General features: G+C 38.5%; 1 protein-coding gene across 1 annotated transcript in view; it reads right to left on the reverse strand.

Annotated features, from left to right (window-relative positions):
* Positions 1 to 23,858, reverse strand: part of ANO6 (anoctamin 6) — a 70,513-nt gene that overhangs the window by 32,419 nt on the left and 14,236 nt on the right. Inside the window, exons 2-3 of the mRNA XM_083859018.1 lie at positions 11,952 to 12,028; positions 3,417 to 3,545 (exon numbers count right to left, since the gene is read on the reverse strand). Of these exons, the coding sequence (XP_083715144.1) occupies positions 3,417 to 3,545; positions 11,952 to 12,028 (206 nt within the window). The remainder of the gene's footprint in view (positions 1 to 3,416; positions 3,546 to 11,951; positions 12,029 to 23,858) is intronic.

Genomic DNA, 23,858 nt, shown 5'->3' on the forward strand with positions numbered 1-23,858 from the left:
GAAGGTTTTGCCCACATTACAACTTAAATTATTGACAGTCCTTCTGTTTATTTCTTTTGAGGGAATGGGCTAAAATGGGCTAAAATGACATTCTGCATTGATTTTTTTTTTGAATTTGCCTTTCTGGCCCTGATCTTTTGACTTTCAACAGTGAGCTCCTTGAGGACCCCAACAGATGAAACTGGTATTTGGGAGCATTCCTGAAGAGACTGGTGATATTTGATGGTAAGCTATCCTGACAAATAGGGTACATAAATCGTAGTTTTAAAATATATGCTTTGAGCAAGAATTTCAATTGCTTGCAAGGTACAGTTTTTGGAACCTTCTCCAGTCTCATTTTTGCTAGTGCTTGCAAAATTAATTGTATACCAACTTTAAAAAGTTTGGAGCTTGAATTGAGTTGCATATTTGATACTTACCTACTAGCTTTTGGATCTATAAATTATGTTAGAACCTTCCCTGAGGTTGTCTTTTCATTAGTTTGACTTTGCCTCCCCTAAACCAGATTTCAGAAACAGAGGAAAGTAAAAGAAGCCCTGTGGATCTCCAAGAGCTCCAGAATCCCGTATTTTTATTCCTTCTATCAAATCAAACCTGTGTTTTATTTCCTGTTGTCTTCTGAGATATTTTCCCAAGAATATTGCTTATTATTACAAACTAATGCTGGACCATTCAGTTACATTTATCCAATTCTTTGGAAAATGAACAGAAAGCCATTCAAATCCAATACAATGATAATCCCAGGATCTGAGTTTTCTCTTGCTGCACAAGAACACGTGGATCTATCTGTTCCCTGTTTCTCTGAATTGGTAAATTGGATACCTAGGTTGTAGCCTGATTTTCAAATCCTTGTCTGAAGTCAGTAAGAATTTGGGGACTCCTTCACATTCAGTACCATAAAAAAAACCAGCCACTGCAGCACACAAAACATTTCACTTCAGAAATCTACAGATGTCCCCTAATAATTTGAAGTGAATTCTGAAGTTACTTCCACATCATGAAATTGGGTGGGGTGCTGTGTGTGTTAGAATTTTTCCCAATGACAAATCTCTAGATTTCACAGACCTGTAATATTGCACACAACCAGTGGAAAAGTTGCTCCTGACTCCAGTGATATGAAGATGTCACCCTATGAGAACAGACTTCACTGAATCTCCTATTTTTTAGTAAGCTGGAGTTTTCAAATTCTGTGCACAATAAAGCTCTGGATAATAGCTCTATAAAACTGTCAGGGAAGTCAAAGAAAGAGTAGCATGGGCAAGGAACCTATTCCTGGTTAAAACATCCTGAATTACACAAGATACTACTTATAAAATTTGTCATTTTCAGTTCATCATTGATGAATACAACATTTAGTATACTGTATACAGTGATGTATACAGTATTTAAAACTGATTCTAAATGGCAATGCAATTTTTTTGGTTGCATTTCATCACAAGGATAGAAGTCATTTGCATCAAAAAATTACAACCAGATATACAACAATGTCAGTAAAGACAAACGATCAAGTAGGTTTTATGCCAACATCAATGAAATCTGAGTGTATCTTGGGCATCACCAACCCTACACAATTCTGGGAATTGTGGTACGCCAAAGTGTTAATTTCCTTCCTGGAATTCTAAGGATGTAAAGCTGCACCATAAACATCATCTTAATTTCAATCTCAGATATAAGGTATATGTGTACAGTCTCCCTCTTGCTTCAGCTTCTACTTATCCATAGAAATACTGGTTTTGGCTTCCTTCTGACACATCCCAGTCACTAGCCCCATGTGTCACTCTCCTGGCTGTACTTCTGTCCATATAGGCTTTGTTGGCCACTTTGCTGTCAGGCTGCACAGCTGGTTCTTGTTCAGCTTGCTCTCCATGAAAACCACCAGGGCCCCTTCCACAGAACTGCTCCCCAGCCACTCAGTCTTCCCTTTATCTGGTCATTTCTCTAACGTGGTCTTGTCTTTGCATTTGTTGCGTGTAGGTAGATTGCTTCCTCTTCTTCAGCACACCACAGAGTCAACGTGGCTGTGGATCTTCGCAGAACTGAGACCTTTGAAGGTAAAGTTCTTATGCAAGCACCTACCCACAATCTCCTCATCTAATTATTAAAGATTTCATTCTGGTTAATGTCTTAACATTCATGCTGCATTGAAAATACTACTCCACTGCTCACATTTAATTTCCATCACTACTTAGAAAAGATGCTCATTATATTTTTAATATATTTGGGCAATGGCCAAGTATTACAAACATAAATGTAAAATGCTAATTGATAAAAACAATTCTTTCCAAAGGGGCAGCTCTTTTGTCTAATTACCTCTTTCAATTAATTTATACTGCTGATCCTGTGATCATGTGTAACACAACATCCACCCACGTCAGGACTCCCTCAAACCCTTCTAACAACATTCCTTATGTCTGTGCTGTTAATGCCAACAACAACACTGTGTAATGAGTATCAACCAACTTAGCTACAGGCTTTTTTACTCCTACTCTTCTATTTCCTAATTGCAAATTATTATTTGTGTATGAGCTGCTTTCAGTGATATCTTTGTTCCTGCCTGTCTCTAGTAGAGGCTGCTGCTAGAACATGGATTATTACTAAATCAGAGGAGGATGTGGGTGGGTGGGGGAGTGCAGATGCCAAGGGAACAATTTCATGGATGCTTATTTCTCAGACAATTCAGTGGCATGGCTGAGCTTGTTTGCATGACCCTGTGTGCCATAATGAATGCAGTCCTCTGATGGAGCTGATGAAATGATTAAAGAATAATAGTTAATCTATTATTGTGCTTCATTGTTAAAGGAGCTATGGAGCTGTGGACACTAAGGAGCATCAAGAAGTCATTGACTTGAGTCAGAAACTTTGCAAGGTCTCTAGCAAGGGTGAAGCTGCTGAAGTGCCAAGGGAAAGAATGGTACAGGGAGAAATTCTGGTAGCAGATGTACAATTATTTCCCTTAAACAACTTAGCTACGTTATCAGAAGTCAGCATCTGTGTTCATAACTATGATCTGGAGCAACTGGTCTGCTGCCTCCTTTGGGTTCCTCTGAATACTGTGATTTTATTACCAAAGTCCATCAGGGGCCTAACTGAATCACTGCAGGTACAAAAAATCATCCCAGTGCGAAGATCTCGGTGTCTAACTCTAACCTGACACTGGCACTTCCTGCTCACATTATCCTCTCAGGAGGATGCTCTGAGGTCACTGAGTACACACTGACAGACATGATGTGCAGTGCTCTGCCCATTTACACAGCAGTCTAGTGGCTCGAGCCCTGTCCCCTGCTCAGTTTGATGGGCTTCAGTCTCCCAGCTTCCAAGAGTACTCTGAGGATAAGGCAAAGAAATAGCTGTTCTGGGTGAGGGCACTGTCATTTCTGCCCACAGCTCTAACACCCAATATAAGAAAAATAACTTACTTTTTGCTTTTTACGATCACTCCTCTTATGAGTCATTTTTTTACTTTCATCTTCATACACCAAAACAAAGTCAATTCTTCGCTGCCCATCTTTGAAGAACAAGGTGTCAGTCTTATCATCAAAATCCACCTGAAAGGTAGGTGGCATAGGTTAATATGAAGATCTTTACTTGCTGGTTCCTTACTTGCTTTCATTTACACAGTATTTCAGTGAACATAGAAATTCAACATATATCAGCCTTGTGTAACAGGAAGCCCAAAATGACAAAGTTGCACAGAGTAGAATGAAGAAAAAAAATTATCCAGATGAATTTGTCAGGTCTTTGTTCAAACAGAACTCTGAACTTAACTTTCTTCTTTAAAAATGGTACATTAGCTTTTTATAATGAGAGAAGCACTGGGATGCAGCACCAGTACCAAATAATGCATCTGTCTAGTAATGTGTACACCACCATGGACATATCATATGATAGCTTGTCTACAGGATTGTTGTTGCCTCTTTGGAGTTTCAGAATTAATTTCCATTAATTCTACATCCCCATCTGTTCCCTTACCTGAAGAATTTTAAGCAGCATCTCTGCAATTACTAAGGAAAAAAAAAAAGAAAAAAAAAAGAAAGTAGCTTTATGCATGCTTATACTTAAATCCACCACTGCCAAGAGAACAAAGAACATGGTCAGAACAGAGATGAGATCTCCAAACAGACACATATTATGTGGATTTATTTCTCATTTTATCTGCAACAACTCAGCAAGCAAAAACACATTGTTGTGTGCCACACATCCATCATGTTATAACAGATGCCAAAATCAAAAGTTTTAATATATCCATAAGCCATTATCTAGTCCCTGGAGGAAAGTAGGATAGATTGTCATATCCACTAATAACATCTTAATGTGTTATTTCAAGCGTGAAACGATACAGACACATTGGTGACAGGGAAGCCTGAATGCTTGAATAATGATTTTGTAGCTTCTTAGAGTACTCTGAGGGCAATATCCCACATTACCAATCCCCTGTATATTTCAGGTAATATATGGCTGTAATCAGGCTATGGAATAGGTGCCAACTTCTCAGGTACTTGGCCAAATCCATCCATACTGTTAATGGAGGTGGTACCACTGAAGTGGAGTGATACCAAAAGCCAGAAGTGGGACTCAGCATGGCATTAGACAGGAACACCTCCAAAGCTGGCAAGCCTCCCATACAGAACTGCAGAGGAGCCTTAGCCTCCAGCTGACTGGGCATGGAGGGTAGGCCAAGCCAGGACCAGGCCAGGCAAAATGACACAGAATAATCTCTTGCATTTGCTGTGGGTACGGCAATGATCCCTAGATGTCCCATCCCTGGAATTTCCCTGTCAGTTCAGACCAAATTTTGTGATACATGCCAGGTCAGGTTTTCGAGCTCTAGTATGTCTGGTCCAAAGAAAGGCCATGGAAATGTGGTTATGGTGTGAGAAGCCTTAGAAGTGCAGCCTGAAATGGTTGTTCTTCAACTGCGAAGAACAGAGAAGAATGTCAGTCTTCAGTCAGGAACACCCAAGTTCCAGGGAGCATACAGTGTTTTAGGAACCACGTGTCAGTTTTTCCAAAACAAATTTTTTCAAGGTTTTGGGGTTTTTTTTCAAAACCTCTTCCCGTAGATTATTTTGTAACTGTTTATTGGCTGAACTAAAACAGGCAACCAAGATGTGTCTCCCCGTAATTATGACAAAATGTCCATATTTTAAATAAACTCAGGGGAGTTTAAACTCATAATTTTTTATGTCACAAGTGCAAAAGCTAGAACCTGCTGCAAAGCGGTCCTGTTGACTTAGTTGCTTCAAAAGTCTGAGCAGATTCTTGAATAGAACAGTTTTCTTTGAATGCCACCTGTATGTCGGGATTTGTGACAAACCTGACAGCAAGCAGCTGTTCACACACATACACATATGGCCAGTATACACACATTCTGCATGTTAGTTTCACAGCCTGAGACAGGATTTAGAGACTACCTAGGCAATCACCAAATCAACATACAATTTCATACTGTAAATAAAGTTTTAGGAAAAAAAAGGCATTAAATTTCCAGATGACATCACCAGACCACAATAACACTGAGTATCTCTATCAGCCAAAGCAAGTCACAGGTGTGAATTTCTAAATTCTTGAGAGATGAAGTTGGCATAGTCCTATCAAGAAATCAGAATTGGCTGTGGCAAGCTTTCCTCCTGCTGAGGATTAGTCACAGGTGTAAAACACAGCCTTGCTGCTGTCATTTCCAATCTCATTTAAAACGTAACCATGATGATTTAATGTTGACAAAATTCCCTATTGGGAGGAAAGCACCAACAACAGCCCCTGTTGGGAGACAGCCTGGGAGGTGCCTGAGCAGCAGGCAGAGCCCAGCCTGGAACCCCAGCAGGCTCTGTCAGGTCACGGGCTACGATGGCTCTGTGTTGCAGTGCTGGAAACACAGAGCCCAGATCCTGTGGGAATGAATAACAGGGGGAAGGGTTGTCACTAGGTAAAGCACAAGGTCTTTTAATTGGGCTTTTTCCTCTTTGGAATCTTAGAAACATCATTATAATAACTTCTGTTTAAAGACACACAGTTTAGTTGTGAAAGTCAAGCACTTGAAAGCATAAAAGTAGTAATTGCTTTAACTTGTTTTTCACTGCAGCTTTTAGCACTTTTTCTGGTACGACCTGTCCTCAGGGTAGAGAAGAAAGGCATGGAAAAGAGCAAACATCAAATCAAGTTTTGATAGGAGAAGACTTGATCATAATTTGTGTTTGCATAATTTCACTGAATAATTTCCCTTTAAATGTAATCTTTTTAAAGCTTAAAACAGCAGTGATAATTGGATTAGCAATAATAATTTATTATATTAAAAACTATATATAGAATAGTTACAAAATACCTATTTATAAAATAAAATCTGCCTGTTAACTAGTATTCTGACTAAAATACTAGAATAAATTTACTTATATGCATTGTCATTCACATGTATGTAAACTGTTATCTTTATTAACTGTTACTATCTTTATCTCTCTCTTTCACACACTATGCACATATAAATCAAATATAGCTGAAAGATCAATAAATATTGGACTGCCTGAATCCAGATACACAGAAGTTCATACTTATGCAGTTAACTTCTTATATGTAATCTCCATTGCTTTTAGTCACAAGGGCATTGTTCAGTTGACCTTTCCATAGACACTTTATATATCAATAAAATAATAAAGAATTGACTCATTAAGCCTGAATACTTGAGAGATCAAGAGCCACATAAATAGATCGTTATGTAGCTCATATTAAATAAATTAAATATTGCTCAATTAAAATTAAGAAGTAAAATGTAAAAAAGAAGGTAATAGCCAAGTTTCCAACAGCCACATTAACTTACATGTGTGGTGTATTTTGTAATCCCTACTGGATAGCTGGTAATGAAAAATCATATATTATTCAACATAACTATCCAGGGAAAAACAGGACTGGAAACCAAAAAAGATGTGGTGTATTTGAAGTTAGCATTTCCTTTGAGACAATGTTTGTTTGGTTTTTTTTTTTTTTTTAATTTGTAATATTATTTGACAGTTTTACAAATGTTACTAGCATACCAATGCACACAAGCTTGCATGCATAGACAAATTAATGGGGCTGAAATTTCAATATATAGTTTTTCAAAGTATCAGTAGCAAATTATAGCCTCAAATTGAACAGGTCCATTGATACCTCTTCATTTTGGAAGAAATGAACACAGGACTATTTACTGTACTGTTTAATTATTTAAGCCTTGAAATAAACATGTTTTTAAGTACTGATGGAGGCAATCAGTTGTGCATTCTAATGTTTTAATAATACCCTAATGGGCAGCAGGTTAATATTGATTAACACTACCAATAATATTATATATATACATATATATATATAGCTGTGAAATATTAATTATACTTATCACACCATCTGCAGCCTTTAGTAACTGTCCAAGTGCTGTACAAACAACTGCTTTCCTACCAGGGAACTATCAGTTGCTTTATTAACACAAGGAATCCGAAGGAGAAAAGAACCTGGCCATGAATAAAGATTTTTGTAACACTGAAGTTGTACTTATATGGGCTAGGCTAGAGGCAGCATGGCCACATCCATGTGGGTATCCCTCTGCATTTCAGTTTGGAACAGGTCAGACCAGGGGAGCATCAGAGGCTTGTCACTCCAGGGAAGGAGACTGGAGGAGCCCATGGCAGCAAAAAGCCCAGCAAGGTGTGTAATGCAGACACCGCCTCCCCAGCACCAAATGCCTTTTGCACTGACCTGCTGCTCAGGCCGTCACTGCCAGCAGATGCACACACAGGTTGTGGCTGTGGAATTCTGCTGGAGCTGGGAAGTGCTGCACTGATGCAGTCTCACGGAAGGTGCTGGTCATAAGCAGTGCTCTGCCATGCACTCCCCTTCCCTGACACACCTTATCTTCCTACTCCCTGAGTGTGTCCCCCTGCAGCCACCTCGGCAGAGGAATGAGGAGCTTGCTGCCCTCTGGTCACCCAGCACAAGCCATGACCAGCCAACAGCACCGGCTCCCCCACACCCCGGGACACAGCAGCACTCGGAAAAGGGGCAAGTGAGACAGGAAGATAAGCTTGCCCCAGCATACAAGGCTGATACCCCAGGCTTGCTGGTATCTAACGGGAGCTGCTGTGTCTCACTCCTGAGAGCTGCTGCTGTAGTCATGGCTACATGTGATGCCTGCAGCAGATTAAAGGGGAACGTGCAGGCAGAAATCTCCCCTCAGCAACAGCCATGTTCCAGGGAGGAAAAACGGTTGCATTACCAAGAAACTTGCCTGACTTTTCCAGGCTTCTCGAGGCATGATATAGTTAAATATTCAGGGGGGATGATTGTGGGAAGGGCAGCACGGAGACAAGCATGAAGAAAAATATGTGCACAGGAATTGCAGCTATTTATTGTTTACTATGCTCTGACCAAGCATAGTATTGTAAACTGGATTTTTTAAATAACAAGAGATTCTGCAGGAACGATTTATCTAACTGGAAAGATGAAAGAAGTGCTTTATTTTGCCTGTAAGAACCTTTGGTGTGACTGTCAATAGCATCAAATGTAATCATTACTGAAGGGATAAACTACTTGTCTACAAACTCACATAATTTTCAGATATGCTTCAAAATAGCTTCTTGCATCATGCCAGTGAATAAATCAGTACAGGGAAAGAAGGGAGCAGAGCAGAGCCTGTGTTATATTGCCTCTGCTGACAGGCACCTGCAAAAAATCCTCCCACTGGGGCACAGAGACAGGCACATGCGGGATCTGCAGGTTGCACTTCAGTTGTGGGTTTTATGAAGGGGAAAATTTCTAATTAGGAGCACAGTTATTTCTCTCTTCCTGCTTCAGGAGACTTTGAAACAAATAAATAAAAAGAAAACAAACTATATTACCAGGGTATCAGGAAACATAATTATTTATAAAGGACTTTGAGATCATCTGAAGAAAATGTAATAGAAATACAAAGTTCTTACTATCACAGCCATATTAAAAGATTTATTTATTACTTTAGGTTCTGAGCAACTAATAGAGACAACTTTTTGACATTAAAACCAACACAAGCACTTATTTCTGGATTATATTGTTATATATAATATATAAGATATTACTGGAAGATGTAAGCTTATCGGCATTTTGCATAATCATGTCGATCTGTCTCCAGAGGGAGACAAATAAAACTGTTGTGTCCTTAACATTTTCCTTTATTATTCATGTTTTTTAATAACAACAGAGGACTGTTTTAGTTTTCTTTTTAGCAATAATGTGAATATTAGCAAGCACTTCATCAGACTTTTTTTTCATTTCTTCAACACGCAAAGGAATTTCAGCTATGTAGCAAACTGAAATAAACTGAGACCAAAGATAAGTAGAAAAAATATGGGGTCACTACAGTCATGCATTTCTGTCAGCAGAAAGCAGCTGGTAACCAGCCAGGCATTGGGATGCCTTGTCCCCTGAGCTAAGTTTGGACCAGACACCCACTTGACTTCCTGTCTGAGCATCAGGTTGCTGCTGGCTGCAGGAGGAATTCCAGTGACTCCTGATTAAAGAGACCAAATGGCCTTAATTTTAAAGAAAATTAAGAAAGTGCTCACTGAAACCCTGCTTTTCAACAACTCCCATCTTTCCTGGGATGTAAGAGCTGGGAAATCCACCCTTTTGAACTGCTCGTAAGTCTCTTGCAGAAGACATTGTATAAGGGGCAGCAGTAATGGAAAATTTGAAGAAGTTAACCTTCTCTCTGCAGATATTCACTCTCAAAAAAAAAATCTTATTGTTGCATGCCAGTTCAAATTATCTACCTACAAAGCAGATAAGCTGCAAAATGAAACATGAGGTGGAAAAGGCTTGAATTATTGCTATCTGTGCGGTTTTGTTCTTCCTTGTACATGTTGTTTATGATACAGGATTAAATTGTAGCATCACATGCCATATTTCTATGCTCCTTGTACTAGTTATAGAATACTCCTTATTGTCTTTACTTAAGTTTTTTTCGTTGGTTTTTTTTTTTTGTTTGTCTGTTTGTGTTTTTTTTTTTTTTTTCTTTCTTCCTTATTACAGCTCACCTAAATAGCTCAAATGCTTAAAATAGGGATTTCCTTCTGACTATGCCTTTGGTATTCTCCTTATGGAATCTCAGTGTTCTGCAAGTGTTGTGAAACTTAATTATAAAAGATCCCCCAGGACAGAAAGTAACACTATAATTTTAATTTTAATGGTCATCACACATCTAGACATCTATGCAAAAACCTCTTCACTGTCTCCTAAATTTGGAGTTACAGCTTTATACAGCAGGACAGTGACATCTTTCCAGACAGCTCAGCAATTCTCTCTCTTCAAAGAGCAATGCATTCAGTTCCAGGTCCATATGTCACTCTCTTGCAAATGCAAACAGGGCCATGGATGTTTTCCTTCGGCACTCAAGAAAAAGAAAAGCTGGCTGCAACTTTATAAGTCTTGCACAAAAATCCTATAGCAGGGGTTGTCCAGTTATCTAGGACTGAACTCACTTTTTCTAGTGGTAAGAGCCTTTCATTCCTTTGCTGCAATTTCCAGCCACATTTAAAGCTTTCTGAAGTACCACAAACAATATCCTCACAGATTTTTGTCTTTTTGGAGATAATTGTCCTATTCATTGCCAAATGAGGCAGGGATCTTGTGGTAAACTTTGCATATGATCCTGTAATTGGAGAAAGCACCATAAGAAGAACATGACTGTTTCTATCAGCCAATAATTTATTTAGTTCAGGCTCCTCAGAAGAATTTGCAAAATCAAACTGAATTTCCAGACTACTTCTGGCTGCAACACATAATCTAAGTTTAGGCAAAAGGCACAGCACTTCCCTTCTATTCAATCATTTCAGGTTAGGCTTCCTTTTCAGTTTCTGTTTCTAGCTACAATTAGCCCAAATTAATTTAGCAGAAGTTCAGTAGATCTCAATTTTATCCTTCTGTCTCCTCCAACCCACTGAAACTATCTAGTGATCAGCAAGGAGGACTTGACACAGAAGGAGCAGGGCAGACATGCTGCTAAAACTGAGATGAAACTACAATTTCTGGTAAACATGAGTAACCAAAAATAAAAATTGATTTTGACCATCAATTTTTCAGTAGAAATAAAAATAAATTCTACCAAGGCTGTTCAGAGGAGACTGGTCTAATCACAAGGTATATGACATTCCAGCTGTTTTGATGCTATTTCACTTCATAAAAATATGTAAAAAAAACCCCACAAGGAGATTCTAAGAAGGATTTTTTAACATCCAAGTCTAGCCACTCAACGGGAAATGGAAGCTCTTGGTTACACCTCAGGCTTCAAAAATTTTTAAACAGCTTCAGATCAACAACTTGCTGCAAAACACAGGGTCAGAGGAGGCAAGGGTGACCACCTCCCAGAAGGAAATGCATTTCCAAGTACTTTGGATATTGGTTTCCTATGAGATCTGAGCCAGGGGTTCTTGAGCTAGAGCCAGCAGCCTGTTAGCTGCAGAAAATCTTAGGTGAGCTGGGAACTTTGAACTTTGGACAAAGGGAATGGACTCCTCTAGGTCTTTTTCTTGCCAGTCCAGTCTCTGGAGTAAGGAATTTCTTGGTGTCTCCAAACTTTCTTGGAACTTTCTTGGGTATGTGCAGGGTGTGTTCAGAACTATTTATTCTTGTATACAAACACAGAAATCCTATACATTTGTGAACAAAATTACATTGAGAGAGGAGGTGAATATATAGATATCAGTTTATAATAAGTTTATATTGGTCATATATCATTGAGTCCAGTGCCTGTGACAACCTGTACTTACAGATCTGAATCAATTACTTCAGCTACCTTTAGGGAAATAGGAATAACAGAAACTCAGATTTAATCACAAAGATGAATTGCATGTGATGCAAATGTAAAGGAATGCTAGTCTTCTGGAACACCTACTGGACTGTTGCATATCTACAAGAAAAAATTTTACAGGTAGTCACAGTTAAAGTAAACAGGTACCCACCCATTCAGGAGTATGAAGGTTTTGCTGGTCCGGCACAGTTCCGTAACTGGGAATAATCCCCTGGTTCAGTTCCAAAACTAAAATGAAACATAAAAAATAAAAATATTTTAGCATTTTTTGTGGTATGGATTTTTTATGGGTTTATAGTTTTTAATTTTTTTCTTACTAATGCTTTGTGGAGAAGCTAGATTATTGCACTTATTTAGTGTTTCAGAAATGAAACAATTGTGTGTCACACTTCAGTTACAATCAGCAGGTGGCAAGACAGTGAAACACCAGGATGACGAGGTAATGCTAGGAGAACATTTTGAGAGTGATGCATCCCTACAGTGATGTAAACAACATCCTTTTACTAGTATTTTACTAGTTATTTAGTATTTCAGAAACTCTATGGAGTTTGTAGCAGAAGTTTGCTTTTCAATGAATAAGGGTACCAGAACTGGCTCCAGCTGTGCAAACAACCCTAGCTCATGCTGGCTGTATTAGTCAGGCAAGAACAAATAACAGTAGCAAAGAATTCTTCTCAAGGCTTGGAAGGGGTGTTATACAGGCTGTGATACTATAACATTCACTCAATAACACATAACCTAAAAACACACCTACAACTTCAGTTTGTACCTCAGCTGCCCCTCACTCATTTCATCAATACCTGTTAAAAATGAACAACCTGGAAACTGAATTGGTTTCCTGAAAGTACAACATAAACTAAAAATAACTGTCAAATCTGCTACTGCATGAAGCCATTATCAAGCACACTGGGAATACTGGCCACCAAATCAAGCACCGGATAACACACAAATTCATCCTAATCTAGCTACGGGAAATAAATTACAGAAGCTCTACAGTTGCCGCAAGGTATTTGCAGGGTTTAGTTTCTCCACAACTATTTTTGTGTCTTAAGGAGAAGTCAGATAACATCCTGAGGCTGAAGATAACATCAAGTAGCTGAAAGGAGCAGGCTGCTTCCTTCCTATGCACGGCAGGCAGATGGATCCCATCTGTTATTTTTAGATCCTTAAAGCTGAGATGTATCTTAGTCAAGTCTGTCCTGCACCAAGGAAGGGTCATGGATAACACAGCAACACAGCTACCTAAATGTCATTGTTGTCTGGAAAGGACAGCCCCAACCTACCAAAAAATATTATAATACTAAAAGAAGATTTCCAAAGTCTAAAATAATTACCCTATAGTACTTTTAGAATATGTCAACACTCATTAGATACAAAGCCAGGAAGAACACAACTGATATGCCTGGTTATGTTTTGGTTTAGTTTAGCTTTGGGTTTTTTTTGGCTTAAAACCTTCATTGCTAAATGGCCAAATTTTCAAGAGATTTTAAGAAGCTTTTCTTTTTCAGTGATGATGCTCATTTATACCAGCTAAAGATATGTCAAAACACTTAGAAAAAGAGGACAACAAGATTATAAATCAACAGAACTCTCTCATGGTCTCCAAGCAGAAAATTCTTTAATTAGCAGAAAATTAAATACTCTTTCATAGAGTTTGGTAGGGACTTAGTTCCAGGTGGTATTGTCAGTTTCCAGATCTCTGCTCTGGTGATAGCAAATGCTCCAGGGAGAAGATAAAAGCAAGTCCATTAATCTTTTCTGAAATATTAGAGCCATATCCAAAGGTCTTCCCAGCTGAATAATCAAGGTCTGTGAGCTCTCAACAACATTAAGATCTTCAGGAACATTTCCCAGAATTTAAAAAAAAAAGAGATGGAAAATATGAACTAGTGCAGCATTCAAACATCACATGGTGGGACAATAACATGAGGACTCAAAAAACACAAGCACCTCTCAGCAGCTACTGAAGAATTGCTGAACATGTGGATCATTATGGTTTAATGGATTCAGCTGAGACTAGGGTGAGAAGGGGAAAATATATATTCTCAATGACAGTGTAATGGACATTTCCCTGCATTTCCTTCATTATTCTCTGTGTGGACACAAAGATATCCAGATACAAAGCATTTCTGAAAACCCACAGAAGAAGGAATGTTTCTGCCCACATGTAGAGGGAAGTAGAAATACAAGCATCTTATTTTGAAATACAAACAGTTGCTCTGAATCTCTGTGTGCCGTTACACAAAACATGCAGGTGTGGACACTGACATGAAGACTCTCAGCCACTGAACTGCAGAATCAGGAGTTAAAGTGGCGCTTTTGCTAAGAAACCACACCCTCATCATCAGTCCTGTATAGAAAACCATTCAGACAGAGCTGAAGATGAAAACATGGCATTCACAGGAAGAAGAATCCCAAATCCTGATGGATCTGAGGCTGGTCAGAAATATTCTTATGAAATTTGTACATGAATACAATTTGCTTCTGCATCAGAGTCTCTGTCCAGAATACCTTCCTCCTGATACAGTGAATGTCATGGAAACTTTATAATTGTGTCTATATTTAACATCTGAGCACATTTGCACTCAAAATAATGCTCAAGAGAGTCCCTGGGACATTGTCCCTATGGAAGAACTTATGTAACAGGGAGCTGCTACTATCACCTCTCATGAGACAATAGCCAAAAACTTCTCTCAAGTTAATTACAGATTAAGGTTCATGTGAATCCAAAATTACAAAGCCTTGACACTACCTGAATGGGTACTTAGAGAAGATTTGTTCTGACAGTGGTTTGCAAGGGCAGCTGTGCCAATTTGTGCAGCTTTTATCTGGAGGAGACCGTTCTAGTCTCTCAGAAATACAAAAACAGTACTGCAAAAAACAGCTTTGCCAGAAAAAGCTGCACCCACACAAAGTGCTTTTTATACCCCCAAAATCACTTAATTTATTTCTCCTACCTCCCCTCCAGCATTATGGTAAAGTCAGTTTTAAGTATGGAGGAAAAAAAAAATTGCAGCATAGAAGTTTGGTGCTAGACACTAAGAAAAACCTTCTAACAGCAAGAACAATAGAAGAGAGTGCCTGGGAAGGCAGGTCTCTAACATCAGAGATTATTTAGTACAGATGAATTAAATATCCTGGAACAATTTAGGCCATGTTAAATCTGGCGTCAACTTTATCAGGCTGGCCTAGCAGAACTTTTGAGATCCTTCCCCAGACCCAGTTTCCTCTGACTGTAAGTCTGGCCATGGTGTTCTCATAGTTATGTTTAAAGGCCACTTCGCTGAAATTTTATATTAAAATAATAGTTCTGCTTACTCATATCTTCTTCGGAAATGTTATCACTCCTGTTAATATTTGAGTCATGGTACATCAAGGTTAGATGTTTGTGTTCTATCACTCAGCCAAGTAAAGCAAAGGAGATGCAAGGGAACGAAGAAATCTACTTGCTTTGTGCCAGCATACTCTGATTTTAATTGACAGATACATCAAATTCTGTCTTCAAGCAATCCAGGCAACATATGCCTTTGCCAGAACACTTGACCTAATTTCTTTTTATTGTAGTCATAGCTCTGAGTGTCTGCTCAATGACCAGTTGGTCTTTGATCTAGTCCTCTCAAAAGATGCCGTTGTAAAAATTTTAAGTACTGAAAATGTGCAAACTACTTTTCAAGAACATCTTGGTGGTATTTGAGCTGCCAATGTAACAGTGGTATTTCCAGCTGCCTGGAGATCATTCTTCAGTGCAGGACACTGAACTAAGCTGTCAACACCTCACACCTTCCCTCAAATATGCCTATGTAGAAGTACTAAGAAGTCCATGTTAATCCCACACTACTTCTTTATGACCTATGTATATCCCATTCTTTTGGCCTGGCCATGGGAGATGCATCCTGCTGTTTATTCTAGCAGTGATTTTTTAAATGAGTTTTCTCTATAGCTTTGCTTTCTCACAGGTGAGCCAGAATTTCTGACTGGATTGAATAAAGATAAAAAAATTTTCTTGATAGCCAACACAAAATGTCTGGTCTTTTTATGAGTTACAAAGCATGATATTTACAATAGATGGTTTTGTAAGTTCAGTGATTTCTCATTGCTTAATTCAAATTTAAAGGCTTTAATGAACATTACTACTAGCAATCTCTACCTATTGCTATAGGTGAGAGGCTATGGCCTACTGATAGACATGGAAGCTGCTCTTCCTTTGTAAGAAATATAAAGAAGGATTAAATATAAAGAATTAAACCTTTCCTTGGGGTCTGAATAGTGAAATAATGGAATATCTCCAAAGCACATGCAGCAAGGATGAAACAAGTTTTTTTAATCTGTAAATTAAAGAGGACTGAGAATGGAAAAAAATGCAGTATCCAGAAGTGAAGAAAAATGCTGTCCAAAAAAACATTAATGACAAGAAAATCACAAAAATGTTGGATAAGCTGATGTTTGAAAAAACTACTGGGCTTGGCTTAGTAACAAGTACATTGTCAAACATGCCTAAAGATGCCAATCTTTTTGTGGCAAAGAAATTCTATGTATTTGTTATCATTGATTTCCTCTCAAATGGAAATAGTCAGAGGTGAAAAAGAGCTGCAGCACTCTTTTGCCTTGTAAATCACTTGTATTAACCCAAATTAATAGGCACCGAATTATTCTGAGAAGTCAAGAAGATTTTACAATACTAAACTCATAGTACCTGGTATTTAACAAGCCTGTGAGACATTGTTAAGGACAAGATCTCAGCCTTGGCGCTGAACATGGTCCCTCATGAGCAAACAAGAATGCAAAGCCAGAAAAGTGACATCTGGAACCCCCGGGCTTTACCGCTTTGCTATGGAGATCACATCACCTCTCACTTCCCTCAGAGTTTTGTGAGAGTGCTGACTGTCTCTCACAGAATTTTAAAACAGTCTAAGTCCCAAATCCTCTTCTTACAAGAAGAAAAACAAGTGAATAGAACACTGTGCTCTCCTAAGTACAAACCGATGTCCTCAAGAACATCCGCTTAGCCCCTCAGTGGGACTTGCCTGCAGCATGGAGTTCCTGTTCCCCAAAGAGGGAAGCTTACAGAATGGTTTCAAAAAATGAGAAATGCAGTGCTGGGGCACAGTAGCTGGTCTGCAGCACCTGGCTGCACGCACAGTGCAGCAGGTGGGAAGCAGGGGAGGAATGGGCAGCAAAAATTTACTGAAGGAGAACCCTGAGTAGATGACATTTCAAACCCCCATTCAAACTTCCTCATAGCCCTGTCCTCACATAGCCATGCCTGAGGCAACAACATTCAACTGCACATAGAAATGTATGAACATTATGCACACCATTAGACATGCTGAGGTAGTTTAGGCCTCAAATAGATTGCAAAGAAAATGAGTATAATAACAAAATATGTCACTGACTGGAAAATACCAGGAAATACTTACATGCAATTTTTATCTGAATTGACACACTTCCTGATACATTTGACAGCACTGTCATCACATCAGAAAAGAAAAAAAACCCTACGATTAGTAAAGTCTATGTATTCTAATGAAAATCAAATTAAAAGATTGTATCATGTTTGCCACAGTGAGGCTCAAAGAACTGGATGGAGTCAGATTGTTCCCATCTGCTTAGATAAACAAGAAGATCCAAAGACCGGTCTTTGTCCAGATGCTGATTTTTCTTGACTAGTAGTTCTCTGGGCTGTGGTATTTTCTCCATGCACATATGAGAGCAGACATTACAAAATTATCAATGGTTTCACCCCATTCCACCAAAGTACTGTTGGCATGCATTTGATAGCATCCATTCTGCCAAGTTCTATGATTAGAACGTGTTTGGATTAGCTTTCTTTCATACCTGCAGACCTCATCTGAAAAATGTATTTAAATTAGTTTTATTTCATACTTGTAAACCTCATTGAAGAATGATTTGATGATTTCTTAGAAAAAAATTATTCAACAACAAATTGAAAACCATGCCATATTCTTCATTTTCAGAAAAAAAATGCATTTGAAGAAAAATTGAATTATTTTTATATCAAACTGTGCTTTATAACTTATCATTTACAGTTAATAAGAGATCTATACAGCTGCCTTCCATGTGAAAGTCTTGCTCTCCTCTTAGGGTCATCTGCAGTCTTACAGCATGAGAGAAACATGGTGACAATTAGTAATGTTAAAATGTAGCAATGCCAAAATGGTTTTCCAGCTGTTAGTAAATTACATACTTTGTGCACTCACATAGTGCAGATCTGCAGGTATCATCCATCTAAAAACCTAATCTATGCCACATAATAAGGAAAACATTGATTTTCATTTCAGAAGCCCAAGGAAACCTAATAATGAAGCCAGAGATGCTGCTGGAGCACAAAGGAACTGAAATGGCTGCCTTGCCAAGATGGTTCTTTCTTGTTTGAAAGGCTATTCTTTCCAGTAAGTTATCTTCTTTTACAGCTGTGGAAACAAAGGATGGGAACATGTGGAATGCCTTTAAAAAATAAATGCTTTTTCATGGATAACCCTAAACAGGAAAACATTCAGTTGGGTGTATAATAGAGGTCATTGTTAGCCTGAGTCGGGGTAGTTCACCAAAAATAATAAAGTAAATAACCAGCAGTTATAAAAACAAGAAATCTGACTTTGTGGAAATGATTCTGCTGATAGCAATGCCTAAATATTTAAGAGACACTGAACTGCAACATTTAGGGGGCTCAGTAATTGTAATACAGCTCTTACGTGTTCAGAACTCAAAGAGGGCCAATTGCCCAAAACCTGTGGCAAAAATCCTAAAACATTTCAGTGAGACATGGACGAGCCCCAACCTCAGCTTCAAAAACAAAACATCATGCTAATAATGTTTGAGTTACAATTCCGTGATTTCAGAGTAATCCACTGAAAAGCCGACATTGGCTCCTGTTTCTCACGGCTGCAGTGCACGCCAGAACCAACCTGGCTTCATCCAGTATCCACACCCCACGCCAGCTGACTGTAAACCACTGCAGAAATTCAGCTGATAATTAAAATATTCCAAATGCTTTTTCTCAAGCTAAACAGTTTACCCACGTTTGTTCAGCTGAAATGGCTGTCAAAAAGAATTATTTTGACTCTCAACTGTCAATAGGCAATTTAAAGATAAACAACCTTTGGTTTAGAATGTATTAACACATCTACCTATAATAATTTTAAGCAATATTTGGTATGCTTTTCAGTTGTAAACTGATTGTATGCATGGTAAACACATAGCTCACTTTGTCAAAGTATAAAGTGATGGAATAAAGTGATTAAGTCAGCAGGCTTCAGACTGTTACACTTTTCAGGCATTAATCTCAGGTTGGAATATGGGCTTGACTCATTTTCTCTTCTCCACACATGTCTTTTTATAATCTAGTAAGTAACTTAAATACATTAAAGTGATGCAACAAACAAGCCTTCTTAAATTTTTTAATTAAGGGCTGCTTTGGTTTAATTATATATGGAATCAGGTAGAAAACTACTGTAATGTTGACTGCCAAATAAGCCTGCTTCATGATTGATTCTGTCACACTCCTACAAACTGAGGCATACATACATGCATATGTATTTTATTTCTTTCATTTTTAACAATAATGAAAACATTGTAATTCCTGCTGTCAAAAATCCAAGTTCTTAGTTTCTAGAGTTGAGAAAAAGAATGACCTAAGTCACATTAAGAACATAAGGGATCAGCTGAATCCAGCACCAGCTTATAGACAACTCGGAGTTTTATCTTTCTTAGAAAGTTCTAAGAGAAAATTTTCTTTACTTCCAATAACCTGTTTTAGTCTGAAAAAGAAGAACAGGTTGCATTTTTTCCTGTTGGAGTAAATAAAATCCAGGTGGCAATGGATGAGATAGACTAATTTTAAGAACCCAAAGGGCATTAGGACAGGTTTGCAGAACATAGTAGGCATATAAAGTTACAGATAAATACTTGCTGATGTATTCAGAAGTATCCAAGCAGATTGACAGTTTTTACGCCAAATTATATCAACCATAGCACATGGCCCTTAGTGCCAGAATGAATAAATTAATTTAATTAATCAATACATCAATTTCACTATTATAGTTAGTTTCCCTTTCTTAATAAAATATTTTAAATGCAAAATGTTTCATAAATGCACTTTTAAAGAAGTATACAGCATGTTTAAGTCAACTAATAAGCATGTTTTTCTCTATGGTATATTAACTCTGCCTACCAACAGGATGCATCTATATAGAAGTTCAGAGTAAATAGGAACTATTTAGCACATTAGAAAGAAATTATTCAACAACAAATTGAAAATCAAAGAAAGTGTGCATTGAGGTACATCCTTGATGAAATTAATGTGTGTCTGTGAAAATAAAGAAGAGATGTAGGCCCCTAACACAGGATTTGGGAGTAACCAAAACATTTAGTTCCAGAAGTGCAAACTGAAATCACGACTTTGCAACTGCTGGCTGACAGGAATTTCTTACCCTGCTGTCAGGCAGTGTGGGTATTTCCCTGGGGGTTACCAGGGTCCAGTCTGGGTATAGCCCCTGTGGTGCCCCCAGAAATGTCATTACACAGTAGAACATGAGGGGTCTTAGCTGCTTTACCAATCATCAAGAAAAACTTCTTTCCCTCAGTAAGTTTTTAAAAGAAAAATGCAGGTTACTATGTATTACAACCTGTAAATTAAATCAGTAACTGCAATAATTCCTCTTTGGTTAATATGGCTCTAATGGTAGAAACTAGCTTTCAGGGTTCTTCTGAAAAATAAATTTATAGAGATGTGGCAAGTAAGCAGATCAATAAAACTTCAAACTCAAACTCGTGAACACTAAAATCGTTCTGGTTCAAGACTGTTTGTCATTTCAGATCTTCATTTTAAAGACACAAAGAAAGGACTGGATCCTGGTTTTTCTGTTTCAGAATTTTTTGTGACTACAAAAAAAGATAAAAGGAACACAGTAATACCACTTGATCTACCACAGGAGATGCTGGCAGATTTTAAGGCAAAGAAAATAATTTTTCAGTATAAACCCCACATGGTTATTTTTCCTCAGGACCCTACCTTCTTTTGTATACAAGATGGGGCTGCAATGATGATGACTCCAGGTTTGGCTAAGTAAAACTTGTCTGTCTAGAGCTTTAAATTATTTTTGCAAAAGACGGATAGTATATATGGCTGTGTGAAGATTGAAAGGAAGAAAGATTGTCTGTTTGTCAAAGAATTTGCATCCAGTCTCACAGAAGTGGCCTGTGTCCCAGCCTCTAACACATGTGGCACTGAGCCAGCTGCTAGAACAAGGTTTGGCCCAGCTTTTCCTGGCAGAGTTTTCAAGATAACTGCCCAGGGTGCTGCTGCCAGGGAACTCAGCACTTCCACAGCACAGCTGGGCATTTGTCACTAAGAGAGACCCTTTACAAGAGCATGTAGTGACAAGACAAGGAGGAATGGCTTCAAACTGAAAGAGAGTATGTTTAGATCACATACTAGAAAAAATCCTCTACTGTGAAGGTGGTGAGGCACTGGAACAGGTTCCCCAGAGAAGCTGTGGGTGTCGCATCCCTGGTTGTGTCCAAGACCAAGCTGGATGAAGGTCTGAGCGACCTGATCCAGTGGAAGATGTCCCTGCCCATGGCAGAGGGGTTGGAACAGGATGATCTTTAAGGTTCCTTCCAACCCACACTGTTCTATGGTGATTCTATAATGAAGTATGGTATGATATTTGTAAAGGCAAAACTGGAAAAAGCTCTTGTTTCTGAAAAATGTGTTCCAAAGCTTTTGTCATGTCATTTTGTCATGTGACCATTTTTTAGACAACCTTGTAGAAAATTAGGGAGTTTATCAACTATAAACCCAGAATGGGATTAAGATCTGACTGTAAAAAAGAGGTTGAAAACAAGTTATTTTCTTCGAAATCTAAAAGAAATGCATCTAAAAGATGCATTCCTGCCATTGCAATCACACTGGATTCCTGCCAGAGCAATCTGGATCTTCCTGTTCAGCATCTTGTGTTTGCACAACCCATTCAGAAGTGTTGCACCTTCCCCACATGTTAGTAATCACTTCAGCAGCCTGCATTCCTATGAAAAGGGCCTGGGTTCCTTAAACTCCCTAAGAACAGGAGTTAGGCAACATAACACATCCCTGTTGGAAACAGTGGTTCACATGTGGTAAAAGCATCATAGAAACACAGAGGATGAAAGGAATGAAAATGTTTTGTGCAATACTTGGATAATTTGAGTTAAACAATACCTGAAGCCATGCTGTTTATGAGGAAGATAAAAAGAAATCTGCAATTACTACCAGTTTACTGAATGAGGCAGTGGACTTAAGAGGAAAAAAAGAACAATGTTTGTGTACATAAACATTGTAACTTGCATTTAAACAAATGGCAGGGAAATGAAAGTTGCCTGGGCAATACTAATGCTGACACTGCCTAACTTCTAAGTGCTTGACTTCATAAACTTAATGTTAACATTTTTTAGTCATAATATATTATTAGCTGCAACCAATTAGGGATGCTATGGCTCCTGCTGGTAAATGGTAAAATTTCCATTTAAATATGGAGAAAGATTACTGCTAGCTATACTGTATTATTTAATTATACAGTCAGTTTGAAAATGAAATTATATCAGAAGCATTTGAGTGATTCCCTTGAGCAGAAATGATGCAACAACTATTACTGCAATTGGCATGAGGACTCTTTGCTGAAAGTCTAGAATTTCACCTAATCAGGCAATTTCATTAGTGGTCCATATGTAGCAGCAGTCTGTACTGCTGCAGACTAACCTCAAAATTCACTGCAAGAAAAGTAATCATAGTAACTGCAGACACTTCTTCTCTTGGATCAAATTTATTAAGTTTTAAGTCAGTTCAGAATAATGTAATTAGTGTAAATTCAGTACCATGATGGAAAAAGCCACAATCGACCAGTGTGATTGCTTTAGCTTATTAAAATCATTATGAACAAAAATTCTGATTTCTGCTGAAAATTCAACTCATGATGCCCAGCAACTACAGCTGGGTAAGGTCTGACAGTTTCCTGCCAGACAGATGTGGCTTTGGAGACACAGAGGTTTCTAAATTTCTTTCTGGGAAAAGAGGCATTAACAGGAGGGATGCATGCATGCACACAGCTTTCTAATAAGAATGGGCAACTGATGGAAAATAAGAATCTGCTCCCTCTGCCTGACTTTGAAAAATCCACTCTTCAACTAAAGTTAAAAATAAATGCATATGAAAACACCAACTCAAGAACTTTATACACAAATACACTGGGAAAACATGAAGGCAGTAAAGGCAAGCTTCAGAGAGAGCATAAATTTTTTTCCCTGGACCTTGAGAACATGGAAGTAGAAGGATGTAAGATCCCAACAGTGATTACAGTCCTCTAATAAGACAAGGATGGAAAAAAAAAATGAAGTAGATTCCTCTGGAGAGAGAATGACATGCTGAAGGTCCTGGTCATTTCAGTCACTGGTTAAGAGCCCCAAGGTTTAGGTGACAGATCAACCACTGCACATTTACCAGACCAGCCCTGAGCTTAGGCAGGGTTAACAATTAGCTTTCCAAGCTAATGCCAGCCTCTTGCTGGGATGACTGGTTTGTCATATGGTTTGTAAGCCCAACTGGTGACTTCTCCTTTCTGAGAGATGAGGAGTGAAACACACAACTGCCTTGTGGTCATTCAGCTGCAGGGCTTAGCAGCAGTTCCTGGCCTTTGTCCTTGGGCAGAATGCCAGCTCCAAGTCCCCAGCTTTACATTACAGCAGAGTCATTGCTGTACATCTTGTCATCTGTGCGGGTTCTTACTGCACCTTTTCCCCAGACAGGGAACACTACGACTGCTCACTAATTTTACACAAGGGCCATGGTCCACCTAGCCCAGCCTCCTGACCCCAAGAGAATCCAATGGTGCTGTGGGTCAAAACTACCATTCAGTGTTTCCAAAGTGTAATATGAGGGCGCAGAGATAGGGAAGCTCCTACTGTATATGATCAAAGAGAAGTAGTACATTCTTTTTAGATTAAATGCTTTCGAGCCTGCAACTGCTTCTTATATGTCTTGGCTCTGGGATGAGTGAGGAGCAGA

The sequence above is a fragment of the Zosterops lateralis genome, assembly GCF_965231275.1.
Source record: "Zosterops lateralis genome assembly, chromosome: 4".
NCBI lineage: Eukaryota > Metazoa > Chordata > Aves > Passeriformes > Zosteropidae > Zosterops > Zosterops lateralis.